Below are 18,894 nucleotides of genomic sequence, written 5' to 3'. Positions count from 1 at the left end.
TTTCTAAAAAAAAGTTCTCATGAAAATTCACCACCATTTTAGTGTGAATTTCTCTCAGGATACACATTTTTTTACAGTAATTCCCCCATAAACAATGTATTTGTTATTTCCACCAATATATGCCTTTTTATGCACACTTTCCATATGCATTTTTGTACACATTGCTTTGCTGGAGAACTGCATTGCAAAATTTGGAGAAGTGCAAATTTTAATGAGTCGCTGTGTTTCTGTTCAACATATTGTTTTGGATAGTGTATATTTGCATTAAATTTGCATTCAAATGTGAACTGGGTCATATTTGTCCCCCATTTACTATGCCAACCAATTCACACAAAATTATGCTACTGTTGTAACTGCATGTTGCCAGGGTCCTTATTAAAAGCCATGGCAAAATCCTTCTGCTATCTGAATTTAGATATTGCAAACACTGTGCATTACATGTAAGTTTTCAGCTGTATTCATTTACATAGTACAGTACAGTACAGTACACTCTCTGTTTCCCTTGTAAAGACAGCTATAGCTTTCAACAAAATGTGAGCCATCAGTAAAAGCTAGGGAGCATCACAGGATGAGAAGGAATACTGCATGCAGCTAATTGTAGATTGTCTAGTTTGAATTGTTTCCGGTCACAAAAACCTAAACATAACTTGGAAGGAAAGAGAAAATGCAGCAAGATGAAAGGAGTGAAATGTGCAGACACAGTAAATGGTCTAAAGAACTGGTCTATTTGTGAGTTATTAAAAATTAATTTTTAAAAATTAATTGCAGGTGAAAAGCCCTATGAGTGTCCAAACTGCAAGAAGCGTTTCTCCCATTCTGGCTCGTATAGTTCACACATCAGCAGCAAGAAATGCATTGGCTTAATCTCTGTAAATGGTCGAATGAGAAACAATATCAAGACGGGTTCTTCTCCTAATTCTGTATCTTCTTCACCTACTAATTCAGCCATTACACAACTGAGAAACAAGCTGGAGAATGGAAAACCACCTAGTATGTCTGAGCAATCAGGCTTACTGAAAATCAAAACGGAACCACTAGATTTCAATGAATATAAAGTTCTGATGGCAACCCATGGGTTCACTGGTGCTAATCCTTTCATGAATGGCAGACTTGGTGCAACCAGCCCAATAGGAGTTCATACTTCCACGCAAAGTCCAATGCAGCACTTAGGGGTAGGGATGGATGCATCTTTACTTGGATTCCCAGCAATAGGCAGCAATTTAAGTGAGGTGCAGAAAGTCCTACAGATTGTGGACAACACTGTTTCCAGGCAGAAAATGGACTGCAGCGCTGAAGAAATCTCCAAGCTGAAAGGTTACCACATGAAGGACCCATGTTCTCAACCTGAGGAACAAGGCGTTACTTCTCCTGGTATTCCACCTGTGGGTCTTCCAGTAGTCAGTCATAATGGTGCCACTAAAAGTATTATTGACTACACATTAGAAAAGGTCAATGAAGCCAAAGCTTGTCTCCAGAGTTTAACTACAGACTCGAGGAGACAGCTCAATAACATTAAGAAAGAAAAGCTACGCACCCTAATAGATCTGGTAACTGAAGACAAAATGATAGACAACCATAATATACCTACTCCATTTTCATGCCAGTTCTGTAAAGAAAGCTTTCCTGGTCCCATTCCCCTTCATCAGCATGAACGTTACCTGTGTAAGATGAACGAAGAAATCAAGGCAGTCCTCCAACCTCATGAAAACATGGCTCCTAGCAAACCAGGAGTGTTTGTCGATAAGCAAGCTCTCCTCCTGTCATCAGTACTTTCTGAGAAAGGAATGACTAGCCCCATCAATCCATACAAGGACCATATGTCTGTACTTAAAGCATATTTTGCTATGAATATGGAACCCACCTCTGATGAACTACTGAAAATTTCCATTGCCGTTGGCCTTCCTCAGGAATTTGTGAAGGAATGGTTCGAACAAAGAAAAGTCTACCAGTACTCAACTTCCAGGTCACCATCGCTGGAAAGGAACAGTGCCAAGGTGGTGCTGGCTGCCACCAACAACACGCCCACTAAAGACTCTTTGTCAGCCAGATCCCCTATAAAGCCTGTGGACTCTATAACATCACCATCTATAGCTGAACTTCATAATAGCGTTACTAACTGTGATACCCCTCTCAGGCTAACGAAACCTACTCACTTTACCAATATTAAACCAGTTGATAAATTGGACCACTCCAGGAGCAATACTCCTTCTCCATTAAATCTTTCTTCTACATCTTCTAAAAACTCCCATAGTAGTTCTTACACTCCAAACAGTTTCTCCTCTGAGGAGCTTCAGGCTGAGCCTTTGGACTTGTCATTACCAAAACAAATGAAGGAACCCAAAAGTATTATAGCCACAAAGAACAAAACAAAATCCAATAGTGTAAACGTAGACCACAACAGTGTTTCTTCGTCATCTGAAACCTCAGATGAGCCACTGAACTTGACTTTTATCAAGAAAGAATTTTCTAATTCAAATAGTTTGGATAAAAGCACTAATCCATTATTTGGTATGAGCCCTTTTAGTGCCAAACCTTTGTACACCACACTTCCGCCACAGAGCGCATTTCCCCCAGCCACTTTTATGCCACCAGTTCAGACCAGTATTCCTGGGCTACGACCATACCCAGGAATAGATCAAATGAGCTTCCTACCACATATGGCCTATACTTATCCAACTGGAGCAGCTACGTTTGCTGACATGCAGCAAAGGCGAAAGTACCAGCGGAAGCAAGGTTTTCAGGTAAATATCTTGCTTATTTCAGAAGGTTACAGTTGTATACTGTTTCATGACGTAAAACATCCTAAGGGTAAATCACCTCAAACATTCCATTTGTATTTTTAAAAGGAGACGTGAGGAAATGAAACTATGTAAACATGGCCAAGGTGGACAAACTTGGAATGTTCAACTGCAGTTGAACATTTCCTGCCCATTACTGTTACATTACCTGCCCATAAGAATATAAAATGAGTTTCTAGGGGTCAGCATCACCCATTCACCTCTAAGCGAATACGATCAGCTACAGTCCCCATGTGAGGGGGAAAATGCTTCTGCTTTTCCCTGAGAAAGAAAAGTGGCTGTTGATACAATTCATATTCATGACCATCCTAGCATAAGTACCGATGAGATACATGAAGCACTGGGAGAGTCCCCCAGCCTGTGGCTTCTTTGGCACTGGCACACTGTGGTTTAGGTAGTTTCCTTGCCACTGTAACCCTAAGAGATTCTCAGAAATCACATGGAAATGATAATGCAGCCATAAGCTGTTTATAATATGTTCCAACTAATCTTTACAAAGCTATAAAAAGGATTATGAAGATCCCCAAGCCAGACTTGTTTTCATCTCACCTGTTCCATTTTCCTCACCGATCCATTCTTCCCCCCACCCCACCCCATCCCTTGGACTATTGTTGAGAAGACTCTAAAAATATAGTGTCTGTTGGTTTTTATCTTCATAAAAAGGTTCTCTCAGTCCACTTTTGGGCTGATGTGGATCTATGAAGCTGCCTTATACTAAGTCAAACCATCAGCCCACCGAGCCCATTAAGGTTTACTCTAAATGTTGGTGGCTTTCCAGGGTTTTAGGCAGAGGTTTTACCCATCATCTGCTACCAGATCCTTATTTTAAAAAACTGGAGTTGCCGGGGATTGAACTTGGAAGCTTCTGCATTAAAGGCATGTGCTTTGAGCTATGGCCCAATGTAGGTGAGTTCAAACTTTTAGGAACTCTCCCAACTGCAAAAAAATAAAAAAATAAAAATTGACATCTGTCCACTTAAATATAGCAAAGGATTTTATCCACAGGAAACATGCGTAGTGTGTAGGAATTGTGTATATATAATACATCTACAGTTTGTCAGACAGCGATTAACTGATTATAGTTGATTTTTTAAAACATCTGTGGACATTCCCATATGACCTATTAGGTTCCATTAGTAATTTTACCAACTAGTAAATGTTTTATATTTTCAAATGTGAAAATCAGGTATGGTTTAATGTTACAGGCAGTAATCCCTCTCTGCACAATAGGAGCATAAATAGCACGGTACCTCCATAACAGCTGTTCCACTATTCCAATTTACAGTACATCTGCCCTCTTTGTAAACGTATTTAAGCCTATTTAATCTTCTCTAATATTAATTAGTAAAAACCTAGTCTAAGAAACTGAACTGTCTGATAGCAAATGGAAATGTACGTTATCATGCAAGTTTGCACTCTCTTTGGATCAAGACAAAATAAATATCAAGAAATTTAATAATTTACTGATCCACATTCATTACTGCTTAATGCTGAAGGCTGTTTTAACATAGATACAGCATTGATAAAAAGTGTTATTAATATTCCCTATTTCAAATTACAAAATTAAATATAAAAATATAGCTCAAGGCCTTTAGAGGGGAGACATACATTTAAGTGGATTGCATAATAATATTTTGTGCCTAAATATAAACTTCATTTTGAAGCCTTTCTAACACTTATAGTCTGGTGTCTTGAAAGAAAAGCTCTGTCATTGTTGCTTGTACCTAGTGGTTTGTGACTGTGTGTATGTTATTTTTGGGTTTTGTTTTTGTTTTACAACCTCCTATTATTATGAACACAATGCACTTTGGAATTTTAAGCATACTGACCAAGAAGTAAGTCCTATTGAACTCAGCAAGGCTTATTTCCAATAAAACATGCACAGAAGTGCACTGCAAGCTACAAATTCTGCAACCCTAAAAACTACCACAATCTTTTCCTTGAGCAGTAGACACACATACTAGTTTCATATTGCTCTTGTTCCCAAGTGGCTTATGGTGTGAAGGGCTATTGGAGGAGGGAGCCTGTTCGAGAAATACAAGTTTCAACCCTACAGAGTATGTAGAGCTATTTGTTAATAAATTATCTATACAGGATTTTACACAAAGACAAAGCTGTGTTTGCACATTTATTTTAGGTTTGCGACACACTATGACATTCTGTAACTTCCAGTTACTTTGCAGAATTATCCTAAAAGTTGAATAGATGTTAGAGCAGCTTCAGATACTGCTGTTTTAACCTCGAAATGCTTATACATCAAAGTACTTAACCTCAGAATATTTATAAAGCAAAAGTTGCTTGCTATCTTGTCACCGAAGCCTTCCTTTCAAATTCCGTGTACAACCTTGTCCATGTTGTTAGCCAGATTCCACATGATAAGCTGTAGGCCAGAGTGCACACATCCATAGCATGTTTTTTGTTTATTAAATGATATGTCCTACATTTTAGAGCAGCTATAGATGTGGGGACGATAGGAAATACAAGTTTTCTTGCATCTCTGTATCATTCAAAACAGAATGTCCATATCCTCCACTCTCATTGTCCTCAGAAAACATGAATCCTTGAATTTGCTTGGGTATCTCTGAGAAGTGAAGGTGAGGGAATTATGAAACGGAAGAATGCGGCACTTGCACTTCCTGTGCCCCTCACAGTTATGTCCAAGAGTGCTTATGTGGTGTGATCTTGTGCATGCCTGCTGAGGAATTAAGTCCCATTGAGTTCAATGAGACTTACTCCCAGGTAAGTATGTATAGGATTGCAGCCTTAATTTTGGGGTGATGGGTTTAGTCATGCAGGACAACTATGACCTCCTGGAACTGAAAGCTGGCACATATTTGGATATGACTTCAACAAATTAAGTAATGTGAGCAGGAGTTCCATCAAAACACGCTGGCATCTGTGGTCCTGTGGAAAGTGGTTACATCATATTCTGATCACACCAGTGCTTTCCACAGGGATGAAATCACAAAGAACTATGTGGAGCTGACTCTGGTTGTTGTCATGTTCCCTGACTTGGTAATGGTATAAGTGGCCATTTGTCCATCTGTTCTCTTCCATTGCATAGATATAGCATTTCATAACAGCATTTCAGGAGCAGCCATCAGTACTACACACTATTAGTTCATACCCTCCCTCAGCATAGGGAGAGACTGAGCACATGATAGCCTGTAAAAGGGTTCAGATTGCTTATGCAGCCACAATTTTGCCAGCTTCTGCCTTTTCTGTTATGCTTTGGGTGCCCATGCCAATTGAGACTGAAACTATATTTTTAGTGATACAGGGCAGCAGGTACAAATGCATCTGCCACAATGAAGACATGTCTCCTTGTAATGATTATTTATCCCCATGTTGTGACATCGCCATGTTGCGCACTTCCCCAAGCCCATCCGCCAGGGATGTGCAGAGACAGCAGAAAACAAACAACATTAAGACACCACAGATGTTATAGGAGATATTGAGAAAATATGTTTTTGTGGCAGCCCCGTGTCATCAGATGATTTTTCAGACTCCAAGTGGCATCCTAAACATACTCTCTGGGATGCAGCTCTGGACATACGTGTTTTGCACTACTCACGTAAGACTTAATGGGATAAAAAGTTGAGTGTGAGCCAATGAGGCTGCTTATTGTAACTCAGGGTGCTTACCTGGTTACGGATGAAACTAAATATAGTAACTAACATACTATAGGAACGCAGGATATTGTATAACATCACAGAACAAGGGAAGGAAACATGTTTTACATAAACCATTTGGTTGCATCACAGGGAGAATTGCTTGATGGAACTCCGGATTACATGTCAGGTCTTGATGACATGACAGACTCCGACTCCTGCCTGTCCCGAAAGAAGATCAAGAAGACAGAAAGTGGCATGTACGCATGTGACTTATGTGACAAGACATTCCAGAAAAGCAGTTCCCTTCTGCGACACAAATATGAGCACACAGGTACGAATGGCTATGGCGTGTAGAGACAAGCTTTCTTGCATGTGGTACTTTTCATAATATTTAATGAGTACACTTGTGCAACATAAGATGCAACATATGCTTAAGGCATTCAAAAGGAAGAAATTGTGTGCTTTGTTTAGTTCAGTATGACTCCCCCCCCCCACTTCTTCACATGTTAATTTTGTACTCTTTTGTTTGTACAATTCCTAGCATCCCTGATCACTGGTCCTGCTAGCAAAGGTTGATGGGAGTTGTAGTCCAAAAACAGATGGAGACCAAGTTTGGGAAACTCCGTGTTAGACAATCTGCCCATAAACATCTATGTAAGGGGGTGGGGGACTAACAATAGCTAAATCTCTTGCACCTGTGATTAAACACCTATATTGCTATTTAAAGGCCTGATCAAAATACATTAAAGCTTACCTTTTGGCCTGCCTCTCTAAAAATGTATATATGAGAATTAATACACATGAAAGTGCTAGTTCAGTTGAACCAAGAGGGAACCTGAGTGTGTACAGTGCTTTGCGTATATACATACTGATGATCTGTACAGTGAAGTGGAGCACCGTCACAGAATTTTTGGTCTGGAAATGCCTGAAGCTTATCTACACCTTCCTTACACGCTTAACAAGTTATCCTTTTATCTGTCAGATGGTAGTGTACTGTAAGAGAGGTTGCTTATCTTCTTCAGTTCTTCTTCAGGTCTGTTCCTCATAGTATGGTGGCAATTTAGATAAAAGGTAAAGGGACCCCTGACCATTAGGTCCAGTCGTGGCCGACTCTGGGGTTGCGGCGCTCATCTTGCTTATTGGCCGAGGGAGCCAGCGTACAGCTTCTGGGTCATGTGGCCAGCATGACTAAGCTGCTTCTGGCGAACCAGAGCAGCGCACGGAAACGCCGTTTACCTTCCCACCAGAGTGGTACCTATTTATCTACTTGCACTTTGACCCTGAAACTGCCTTAACAGAGTAGTTGCTGTACAAAGCCAGTTTCAAATGGCATTCTTGTGATGGCTGTATTGCGAGAAGCAGACCTTAAAATCTGCATTTAGTATAGAGTGCTCTTCTCATTGTTAAAAGTGATGAGGGCATTATTAACCTCTTAGAATAAAAGGTTATCTGCCTTCAAAATTGTGCCCAGGTGGTGGAGTCTTCCAAAGGGCCCACAAGGCATTCACATCTTGCAACAAACACTGGAGTGAGGCTTAGGCTCGATCCTCTTCTTTGAAAGCTACACTCCTTAAAGAGCCAACACTCTGGTGTGCAGGTGGGCATCTTTTTGCCTTCTGGCCTCTCTCCTGGTGCACTGCCTTGGACTGGCAAGGTAGATCGAAAGGCACTTGCTTACTGAGCTGAAGGGAAGAACCCCTGAAGATCAAAGCTCTGACTCTGCAAAGTCTGATGAGGTGGGATCTGGTCCAGGGGACTTCTGCCTGTAAGCAGAAAGACAAGAATTTAAGGGCCCTGTGCTTTTTATATAAAAGAAGAAGAAACAGTTCAGTGAGCCCCATCTTACCTTATAGAGTACAAAAATTAAAAGCTATTTATATTAGACATGGAGAATTATCCAGAGGTTAGTAGTTTAGGGTAAAAAAGTACCTGAAAAAGACTGAAACTTGAATCTCCTTTTAGGAAAATCAGATCTAGTCAAGCTCTAGCTCATTTTCTATATAGGTAATTTAACACAAATACTGTTGCCTTCCCTTTTTAAGTATTTGTTGTCTTCTCTTCCAGTACACATGTCTAGCTCACACACACATGTGCATGAACCCAAACAGTAAGATGGTTCCTAACAATAGTTCATCTCTTAATTGTTTTCCTAGTCTTGGATCTGTGACAAGGATAGTGGGAATGGGAATCATTCACCTCTATTTAATAAGCAGAATGAATGGTAAATTTCAATAGATCTTCTTTTATGCCTTCCAGCATGCTCTTTGCTTTTTATGCATTTATAAATCACATTCATTACAAAATCTGGGAAATCTGCTTTCACTTCAAATTTATAAACAAAGTTTAAGTGTGTGTGTGTGTGTGTGTGTGTGTGTGTGTGTATAAATTTTTCAAATCCTTTAAAAACTCTTCCCCTAATAGTCCTTCACTTTGTAATAGTGAATACACTCCAGAATACAGGGCAGCCTGCTTCATGAGTGGCAGGTGCTTCTGGTCTTTCCTGCATCACTTACCCAATGGATTAAATCCTCCATCCCTAATTGCCATGCACACTTTTACCAACAGAGGCAAGTGTGTATGACAAACGGCTGATTAGCAGTCAGTCACCAAACAGGACAGAATCATGAAAAGGGCATATAATTTGTCACAGTCTGGTCACCTGTGTTCTGAACTGACAATGTCCTAACACTTGGGGTGTGGTGTGGGGAATGAAGCAAAGGGTGGCTCTACCCTTGTATTTTGTTTCTTTGTTTGTTTATATGTAATAACAACACTGAGACCCCCCGGGTATTAGGGCACTATATAAATTCAATAAATAATAATAATAAAATTGTCTGCCAACATGGAAAGCACGTGTGAGGGACATGCACTGTAACACTAGTCAACTGATGGACAATAATGATTGCCACATAAATTGTGGAGTTGGCCTAACTGTGCCCGTGATTTACTGTATCTTTCAATATTGCCTAGTTCAAAATCCTAACTAAGCCTAAACAAGAATAATGAAGAAAGATCCAAAACATCTTGTATTAAAACAACACTGTTTACTCCCGTTTGATTGCTGTGTCTTTTAAAAGACACAAAATCTTTCACTTGAGTCTTTTGAAACTGAGGAATAAAAGGTCTTCCACAACATTAGTACTCTTTCCTTGCCTCTTTAAGCTAAATCCTATGCAGAAAATAAAAAGGAAGTTAAAATACGCATGGGATTAGGGGTGCGGGGAAATAAAGTAGCATCTTGGACCACCAGCTTGTTTGGTTCATTGGTGTGCATATTCCTTACATTGCATTACTCAGATGCAATTGTTTGTATGGCTGAAGAGGAGGAAAAGCTTTGCAGGTTTACATCCCTGCACCTTTCCTCTCCTGAATGATTTTATTGCAGCCATCTGCAAATATTATGGTTTGCTACACTACTACCGTAAACCTCTTATGTTAGAGCTGGCCTTCTCATATACTGGGATCTGGACATATGGTTGAATCCCGTAAAGTCGGTGGTCCATAAGCTCCACAGTCATAGGCTGACAATTGAAAGGCTGGAAATTTGACAAGTCAGGCACCTTGATTTGCAAAAAAAGCAGATAATATGCTTTGATTTTAAACAAGCAAGGAAGACTTTATGTGCAATGCTGTAATACTCCTTTCCTCCTGACCATTATCTATTTTATATTTCTGTGAGATTCTGCCTCAAGTTTTAGCACAAATAAAAGTGTTTGAAGAGAAGAATCACTCCCACAATAGAACTGCCTAGTCCCGGAGTTAAGAGATTTGGATTTAAGTTTCCTTCATCTCTGACACATGTTTGTTTTGTGAACTTCAGCAAAAGCAGTCTTCATATAGCAGGAAACATCAGGATATAGTTTTATCCTAACTTTAGTCAGAGTAGTAAAAGGCCATTTAATCAGATTACGAATGCAATCCTATGCATGTCTACTCAGTTCAACTGAATTAAATGGGACCTACCCTTAGGCAAGTGTTTATAGTATTGTGACCTTAATCTAATTTGGTGGAACAGCAGCACAGTAGTGGTAAGTTAAGGGGGAACACTTGCAAACTAACACGAGCCTGCCCTTCTTATTCCATTACCTGTCTTGCATATTTACGCAGCTAAAGTTTACTTCAAGAAAATGTAAAGGCCATGCGCCTTTTTCTTTTCCTTCTTTTCCTTCTTCTTTGGCCTCTTTTGTAAATGTTAAGTGAATTGCAAATTAAACTGATAAAGTTATGGAAAAAGCCAGAGCGATGGAATGGCTGTCTCGTCTATTAATATATATGAGAAATTTCACTCTGTGTTCGGGGCAAGACTCTCTGAACTGCAATTAACCTTTGCTTTCAGTGCCTGAATCATTATCCCTTCCTCATCTTTTTGGGGACAGTTAGTGCTTATCCTGTCTTTCTAGAGTAGCACAAATAATGGGCATAGATTTATAAGCCAAAGTGTTGATCTGTCTGAAGATGCAGTCCACACTTTTCTTCTTCTTTGTAGGTCAGCTGTTCTGGAATGGTCTGATGCTGTCGCCTTATAACCAGTTATATCATATACAGCTTTCACACAATGCAGTGAAGCTAATACTTATGCAGTGGCCCAGTTGACTAGCTCATGCCATACACTTCTATTTATCTGTGCTCTTCATATTCCCCTGTGATTTTAAAGTGATTTACCTCTCCTTGGTTCCTGACTACACTGAGGTCTCAAGCCCACTTTTTTGGCACAAGTTTTGTGACTTGGATTACACTACTTTAGAAAAGTGAAGCCATGTTGCTGCTGCTGCTGTTCTTGTCATTCTTAAAAGGAGTTTGGAATTCACATGTTAGATATACTATAACAGAAATCTAAGCCCTGTGTACTGTATCCAACCATCTGAGATGCTTCCTGCAAAAAAGCCCATTCTGTCATAGTCTTATGCCAGTAGTATGTGGCCAAATGAGCTAGGAGAAAGTATTGAAAGGCCAGCAGCATTTCAAAGTCCATATGCTACCTGTTGGATGAGCACCACTGGGGAAAACGAAACAGAAGTTAGGTTTGGTAGTTAATTCTGATTTCTGTCAGGGCAAGATATTTTAATTCTCAAAGAGTCCCGTTTGATAAGGGCCATTGGTAATGGGCCATTGGTAGTGACCAGGAGACTGCTTAAGTCTCCTACAGCCTATCACTGAATAGTAACCCTTGGGGGCCAAACAGAAGTGCTTAGATGTAAAACACTGTCTTTCAAATAATTATTTGAAAGTTACTAGACTAAAATATTTTTTATTAACTCTGCTACCCAGATTAGTAACGCGTTGGATGCCAGCAACCTAAAATTGGAAATTTAAGCAACCAGCAGCTTACAATGACTCCCTGTTTGATCTCCTGAATTGATTCCTTGTTGCCATATGAGAACGTGGAGTGACTAAACTGTATAGCATGAACCAGTGCGGCGATGTGGATATAATATTGGGTTTCGACCGTAGGATTTGGTAATGGATCTGGGTTCCAGTTTCTGCTTTGCCATAAAGCTCACTGGGTGGCTTGGGCCAGTCATCATCATCATCATCATCATTATTATTATTATTATTATTTAGCCTAGCTTAACTTACAGAGTTGATATATGGACAATCTGCTTAGAAAGATGGCAGGAGAAAGGGTTTGGGAGAAAGTTCATAGCAGTCTTGGTCCTCCGACTGCTACACACTTTCCCCCAAACCCTTTCTCCCTTCATCTTTCTAAACAGTTGTCCTTATATCAACTCTGGGAGCTTCCAGGCAGCTGTGCTCAGAAGACGGTTAAGGAAGGGGTTGAGAAAGAGGAGGAAGCATGGTGACAGCAAGTTGGTGGCATGGAGTGACCATTCATTCTCCACTTAAAAAAAACCTAGTAGTGACAAAAGATTCGTATGTGTGGAGTTCCCAACACCCAATGGACGTTTCATTTTTAGTTTTCCGCAGCAAATTCCTTTGGCACAAATTCACACCCACACCCCACAGTAAAGATATGCAGGAATTTTTGCATATTGGACAAATTAATATTTTCATAGGCATGCCTAGGAGTCCTGTGGCCTTGTTACCTTGGTTAATGATATGCTCCATTTCATCATTCACAAGAAACGACGAGAGCTTTCATGGTGGCGTCCTCCCTTTAATTCTTCTTTTCTTTCCAACTGCATGTTTTATTAAGACTTCTTTTTATATATAATTTTTGTAGCTTTTATGCTGAGGCAAGCACTACTTTTGTTTCCAGATTGATTCGGTAAACTAAATATTGTTCTCAAGCTTTAGCAGCAAATCAGCCCTCTTTTGCTGCTCTTCTGAATTCCTAGCTCACAAGTTTTCCTTATTTAGAGCTTGATTCATAAAAAAAATTACATGCTGTTTATAGATAATTTTCTATCACTCGACTCAGATATGAGGATTACTTTTTATACTTAAATAATATGCAGTTTCTTGGAGTAAATTCAAAGCTCATGAAATTTGCACTAGAAATGGAAGTCTTTCTTCTTTGTAACAACAGAGCAAGTGTGGTATTTGCAATTACGCCAAATTGCATTTATAACGCACCTTTGACCGCCTCACTACACTCTGCCCATTAATCCAGCTCCACCGGGACTACTTCTAACATCCAAACCCCTAAGTGGCTTCAATCAGCTGCCTTTAAAAAATCAAACCGCTGCCAGATGATTCCTTATGTACCTTCCAAGTCTGGAATTTCTTTGCAAACACACTCCTCAGTCCCCAAACCTACTTACTGTTATATCACTGGAATAACAAAATTTATCGCTTTTCAAAACACATGGTTTGCCCATATCTAAGCCCAAAAAGCCTGTATCTTTGGGCTGTTACATGTTTTTTATATGTAGCAATGAAATTGTAAACCTTTGGGTGTGTGGGTGTGTATAAAATGATTAGATATAATTATTTTTCATTGCAAATCCTAAGAGAGTCAGGATGTGGGATAAAAGCACAGTGCAAATACACACACACACACACAAATATTTGTGTAAGATATCTTTAAACATATAATAATAATTAATTGTATTTATATATCACCCCCATTGGTGCTTTTCCGATCGTAATACAACAATGAAACAGCCTTTACTCTATCAAATAATGAGTTTTAGCAAGGGGATAAAGAAGGAGAATGAGAAGATTTGTTAACAGAATCAATACCAGGCCTCCTGACGAAAACATCAGGACAATTTAAAGCTTTGCTCTGTTGTAGACCATGTGACGTTGCTGTATACTTGTAGTGAAGAACCATGTATGTATTTTAATCATCGTTTAAGTTGTCTTACATAACTCATAAATAATTTCACATGTTAATCTCACCCAGGGTCATTTCAAAGGCATCTCTCCATCAATGAGACGGAATTGTCAAATCAGCCAATGAGATCAGGGCTGGATTCTATTCAGTGGCCTAAAAAGGGGGAGGGGGAGATGCAGGGAGATAAAAGCACAGAATCACTTCATAAGGCTGGGACAAATTTAGAGGCTAAACAGCAAATTGAACCCAAAACTGAGCATGCATTTTTTTTGCCGTTAAAGAATACATGCTGGTTTGAAATATAAAAAAAGCAAATAAACAACAAATAACAGAGCAATCTGAAGAGGGGCCAGAGGGGCGCAGAGTGCCGAAATCCTCTGCTCCATCTGCAGCCCTGCCAGCTCCTGCTAGCCAGATCAGTAGGTGGAGGGGGATTTATTTATTTATTTTAATTTTTTGTTGCACCAGCTCTAGACTGGCACAGCCCAGGAGCCCACACTGGGCATGTCTCCTGCAAATGGATTGACTTAGGCTCCAGCAAATTCCTGTCCAGCCCTTCTCTGCCCTCACCCCAGAACAGAAGCTTCTCAACTGCCTGCAGTCCTGATGGGCACAGTGGGGGTTTCTGTGGCAAAGCCCTTTCCCCTCCACCCAGCAGTGAGCCCAGTGCAGGGACAGCTCCAGCTAATCTTAATTCTCTCCAGCAGCACTGATCTGGGGGTTAGGACTGGGCTCTAAATCTCTTTGTGGCTTGTTCACGAAGAAAAGTAAAGGCACCAGGCACTAAACTTTTGAAGAACCTACCTATCTACCTTCATAGGGGGTTCAATCATTTTTTTAAAAAAACACTGAAATAATATCACAATCTATAGCTTTGTATGTTTAAGTCATTTCAGTAATAAAGCAAAACACCCTGCTCTGTTTTATCTGTTTTCAAGCGGAGGCTGGATAGGGATGTCAAGGGAGGGCTTTACCAGAAGCTGTATTTCAGGTACAGGAGAGAATGACATGGATGACCTTTGCAATGCCATCTTTCTGTGGCTATTATCACATCACTGACCTGATCAAACTATGCCTGAATAATTGTCTTGAGAGCAAAGGAATCTCATACTTTCTGAGATATTTTTCAGTTCTTGTCTGATTCCCTTTCTGTTATGAACACCGTTGCCATTCGAGGCATTCTTTATTCTTTGCCTTGTCAGATCCTGTTCTCTAGCATCTAGTCATCTGGCATTTACCACCATATGCTTGCAAAGTAATTAGGAGTGTTTTCCTATAGTTTATTATAGTATTAGGGGTGGGGGTGGTATCCAATGGTGTCCCTTTGCTTGTGGAAGGATTTTTAAACCTGTGGAGTTGGTTTTTTTTGTAAGTAGAAGGGGAAGAAGGTGGCTGTTAACTAATCCCCCCATCTGCTCAAGAAAGTTGGGGGACCACAGCAGCACTGAAGGTGGCACAGGGGGTGGGGGCTGCAGGATAAAGGGAGGAATTTATGAAAACTGTCTTCCTTCTCCTTTCCATTAACAGAAGCCTCAGTGGAGGAAAAAAAGTCTCTCATGAGCAGAGGAACCCAACCGCTTGAATACAACCCCTTATTTTCCTCTAAAATGTGACATGGTTTCCCTCCCCCCTTTTCTCTCTCTTTCATCTAAGGGAGTCCACCTGAGGTCAGTTAACATGACTGATTTTCCTGCTCATGTTATGACTTTTATGTGGATAAAAGTCACTATTCTTATCACATGCCCAGGGATTCTCAGCTGCCTTTTCAACAAAACTGAGATAATCGTGCATTGTGCTTTCCCAGTGGATGAGTGCAGCTGGCATAAAGTTCACATGGAATAGAGATTTGGGACTATCTGCTTCATGTGAGCTCCCTGATCGTGTGATAGTAGTGCCATACCTTTAACAAAGTTTATGAGGAGCAACTGAAATAACATTAGAGCTCTTCTTCAGCTTAGCTGTTTAGCAAATCAAAAACAAGAAGAGGGAATCAAACAAGTTACCTGCAACTTTGATCTGAGTGTATCAGTGGCTTTCAAAGAATAACTCTAACTGCATTGCCAAACAACAGATCCTGACTGAAACATTTGAGGTGAACTGGGACACTTGCCATTTGAAAGTAGACCACAGTGCAAGGAATCAAATTTTGATTTAATTAAATTTAAAGTTAATCTTAACCCTGTGTTTCAGTTACAATACCCACCCTGCCCAAGGTGGCTAACAACATAAAAAAGGAAACAAAAATGTTTTAAAAGTCTGTGTTCTAAGTGGCTCAGATTTGGTCCAAATTGCAGTTTACAGATATTTAAACAAATTTTATACTTTTAAAGAAAACAAACACGAACATTGAATATAGCTTAAAAAAACCCATTGCATTACATTCACAGCAGCAGGAGCACAGTATCTGTTTGCTCTTCCCCAAAAGGACCTCATATACAGCTAGGGTTCTGCAACTCAATAATAAAACTACATAATGACTGGGGGAAAGTTCAAACTGTACCTCAGCCCCAAACACGTCAGCTGGCTGCTGGCTAGTCACTACTTGTAAATCTCAGTTCTCAATCCCACATCTGCAGCGTGGGGGTCATAAGTGCCAACCTTACAGGGTCATTGTAATTCTTGTGAATATCTGTGAAGTGTTTGGAATGCTTATCATTACCAAAATACTGGAGAAAGAGTATATTCCAGGGATATGATAGCATTCCAACTCCCTTCATGTATACTTGCACACTGAGTCTCCCTCTTGCACATAGGTATGTCCTGGAGCACTGAGCAATCCTGGTAACTGCCATGCACATTTGCAAAACACCACAGCTAAATTATGCAAGCAATGCCACATTCTTTGTTTCCTACTCAAATGACTTTGTCCACCTATGGCTCAGAAGTGGGCACTTTTGAGTTTTGCCAGCTATTGAAGTGCGACTTTAAGATCAGTTTTTTAATACAAACCCCGCCCGCCCCCCATTTGGATGTAGACTTTGCCCTGAAGTTTACAATATGGCTTGTGTTTTCCTTCTCATGATCTCCCTTCTCCTAGTTCCATGCTGTGCTATCTATTCTTATTATGAATCTCAGCTCATAGCAGTTGGGGGAGAAAGCCATTGACTGAGCTGGTTTGCTGCAGTGGGTGAGCCAGGCATGTGAAACGGCCATCACAGACTGGATTTAGCCCAGACTTGGGTTTTGGCCTTCCGCCACGAGTCCACGTTTAGGGGTGGTTTGTGTTGGAATGCCAAAGCCTGCACATTCCAACTACATGCCAGGGGATGTCATGACCACCTTGGCATGAATTTATGCTGCTGGAAACAGCATAGGCTGGGATTTTTCTAGGCCTACCAGTAGTTTGAACCCCCGTGCAGACATGCATGGAGGAATCGTGGGAAATGGTAGTGATTATGCCTGCCAATGCCATTCTCCCTGCCCACTGAAAGTCCACCCTTGTCTGCATAGGAGAGCATGCACAGGCAGACTCCCAGAGTGTGTGCAGGCCAAAATGATGCGATCTATGTACCAAAAACCACAATATATTTAGGTTGTGTGGTTTGTGTTAAGACATAAGGCACGGCGGCCCCTGTGACTACATAAAGCCCAGTATGTAAACATCAGGCATGCTGAAGAAGCAGAACTATTATTTTAGTTAATTACCTGCTCTTCACCTGAAAGTCTGAAGGCAGGTTACAACCATTTGAAGCACAACATTCAAAGCAGTTATAAAAAACAGCAATTGCAAAAAAAAGCAATCACAAAACAGATAATATAAAGGTAAAGAGGTGTGCCTTTTTTTTTAAGGCACCACCTAGTGTAATTTTAGTTTGGCTTTGTGCATTTCAATTCCACCTTTCTTCTCTCATGGACCCCAAGGTGGTTCCCAGGTGCTTGTCCATCCAGAAACTAACCAGACTCGGACCTGCTTAGCTTCAACAAAGTGGTCACCCTGTGTGTCTTCACACCATACCCCAGAGCCATTCCCTAGAATCAGTTGGCTGGTGTTCATGACATCACCAGTGACAAGTGACACACTCGCCTGCATAAGTTGGTGCAGTTATGAAAATTATATTTTAAATATTGTGTCATACATTTCTAGGTTTTGCCCAGTCCTATCAGGCTGACAAGCTTTTTTTGGAGGGGGGGGTCAGCTCTATTTTGGAATGAAGCTTTTAAGTATGGCAGTTATGGAAGGTGTCAAAGACATTCCAGAGCTATTTGTGGCCTCGAATCAACCAGATGTGTTTAGGCTTGGTACGGGTGTCAAGTTTCAGACATTGGATTTGAAACTGCTTGAAATACCAGTGGAAATAATGGTGTCATGCAGCTGAAGGGAACTTCAGCACTCAGTGAATGGCTGACAACTCGCAGAGAACTTCTCCCAAAATTACCAGTGAGGAACAATTCTGCTCATGTAGCAAATCTCAGTAGCTGCTGATAGGGAACTAAATCTTTCTCTCACTAAAGTTTAATGGGAATTTTTCCTGACTAAGGGCTTCAACATTGAGTTCTTAGAAATGTCGTTCTTTCGGTCCTCACAATTAGTTTCTGTGCATGTGGTCAGTGAGGCAGTGATTCTTCTACTATGTAATTCAGCAGCAACACTCCCCTTCACATTGTCTCATGTCTTTATTAATATTTGTACTACCTTTGATTATTGAGTTCATCCATTTTGAGCAGTTCAAACAGAAAGCTCCAAAGAACTGACTATTTCATTTTTGACACATTTGAGACCCTGGAGCCTCTTGGGACTGGAAGGCATTTCAAGGATAATCTAATCTAGTATCTCTCAGAATTTACCATAGTTAAACCAGTATATAAAAGGCTTTGTGCTTGCCACAGTGTTTCAGAAAACTATTCATAATTATCAAAAAGCTGGGAGTGCAACATTTTCCAAGGAGAGCTCAACCATGGAAGTGTCATTAGTTCACTTAGTGTGGGTTTCTTAAGGACATGGGGGTAGCACCCCTGGTATTTAGTGGTACCAATTCAGATGGTTTTGGATGACTTGTGTGATGGAGGAAAGGATAGAAGCTTGAGTAAAAAAGAAGGTAATTCACTGTTCCCATACTAGGATTTCCATTTAATTGTAAAAACCGACCATGCTCATATAAATGCTCAACTTAGATTAGCTTCCCCCACCCAAACCAATAATATTGACTGATAATTGATTGATAAATAAACTATCATATTAAAATAAAATAATATTGACTGGCTGATTGATTGATAAAATTCTTTATGTAGAAAGTAGCTACAATTA

The 18,894-nt window shown here is 40.3% G+C and overlaps 1 protein-coding gene across 2 annotated transcripts in view; it reads left to right on the top strand.

The window, feature by feature from the left end:
- The window catches only part of ZEB2 (zinc finger E-box binding homeobox 2), a 67,107-nt gene that overhangs the window by 44,614 nt on the left and 3,599 nt on the right, over positions 1–18,894 (top strand). Inside the window, exons 8-9 of one of the 2 annotated variants that reach the window (XM_081005804.1) lie at positions 769–2,741; positions 6,563–6,743. In XM_081005804.1, the coding sequence (XP_080861930.1) occupies positions 769–2,741; positions 6,563–6,743 (2,154 nt within the window). The remainder of the gene's footprint in view (positions 1–768; positions 2,742–6,562; positions 6,744–18,894) is intronic. The other variant, XM_081005805.1, reaches the window with a different exon arrangement.

Source organism: Podarcis pityusensis (genome assembly GCF_964106645.2).
Source record: "Podarcis pityusensis genome assembly, chromosome: 1".
NCBI lineage: Eukaryota > Metazoa > Chordata > Lepidosauria > Squamata > Lacertidae > Podarcis > Podarcis pityusensis.
Note: the sequence above shows the minus strand (reverse complement) of the source record. Positions and strands in the feature narration are given on the sequence as shown.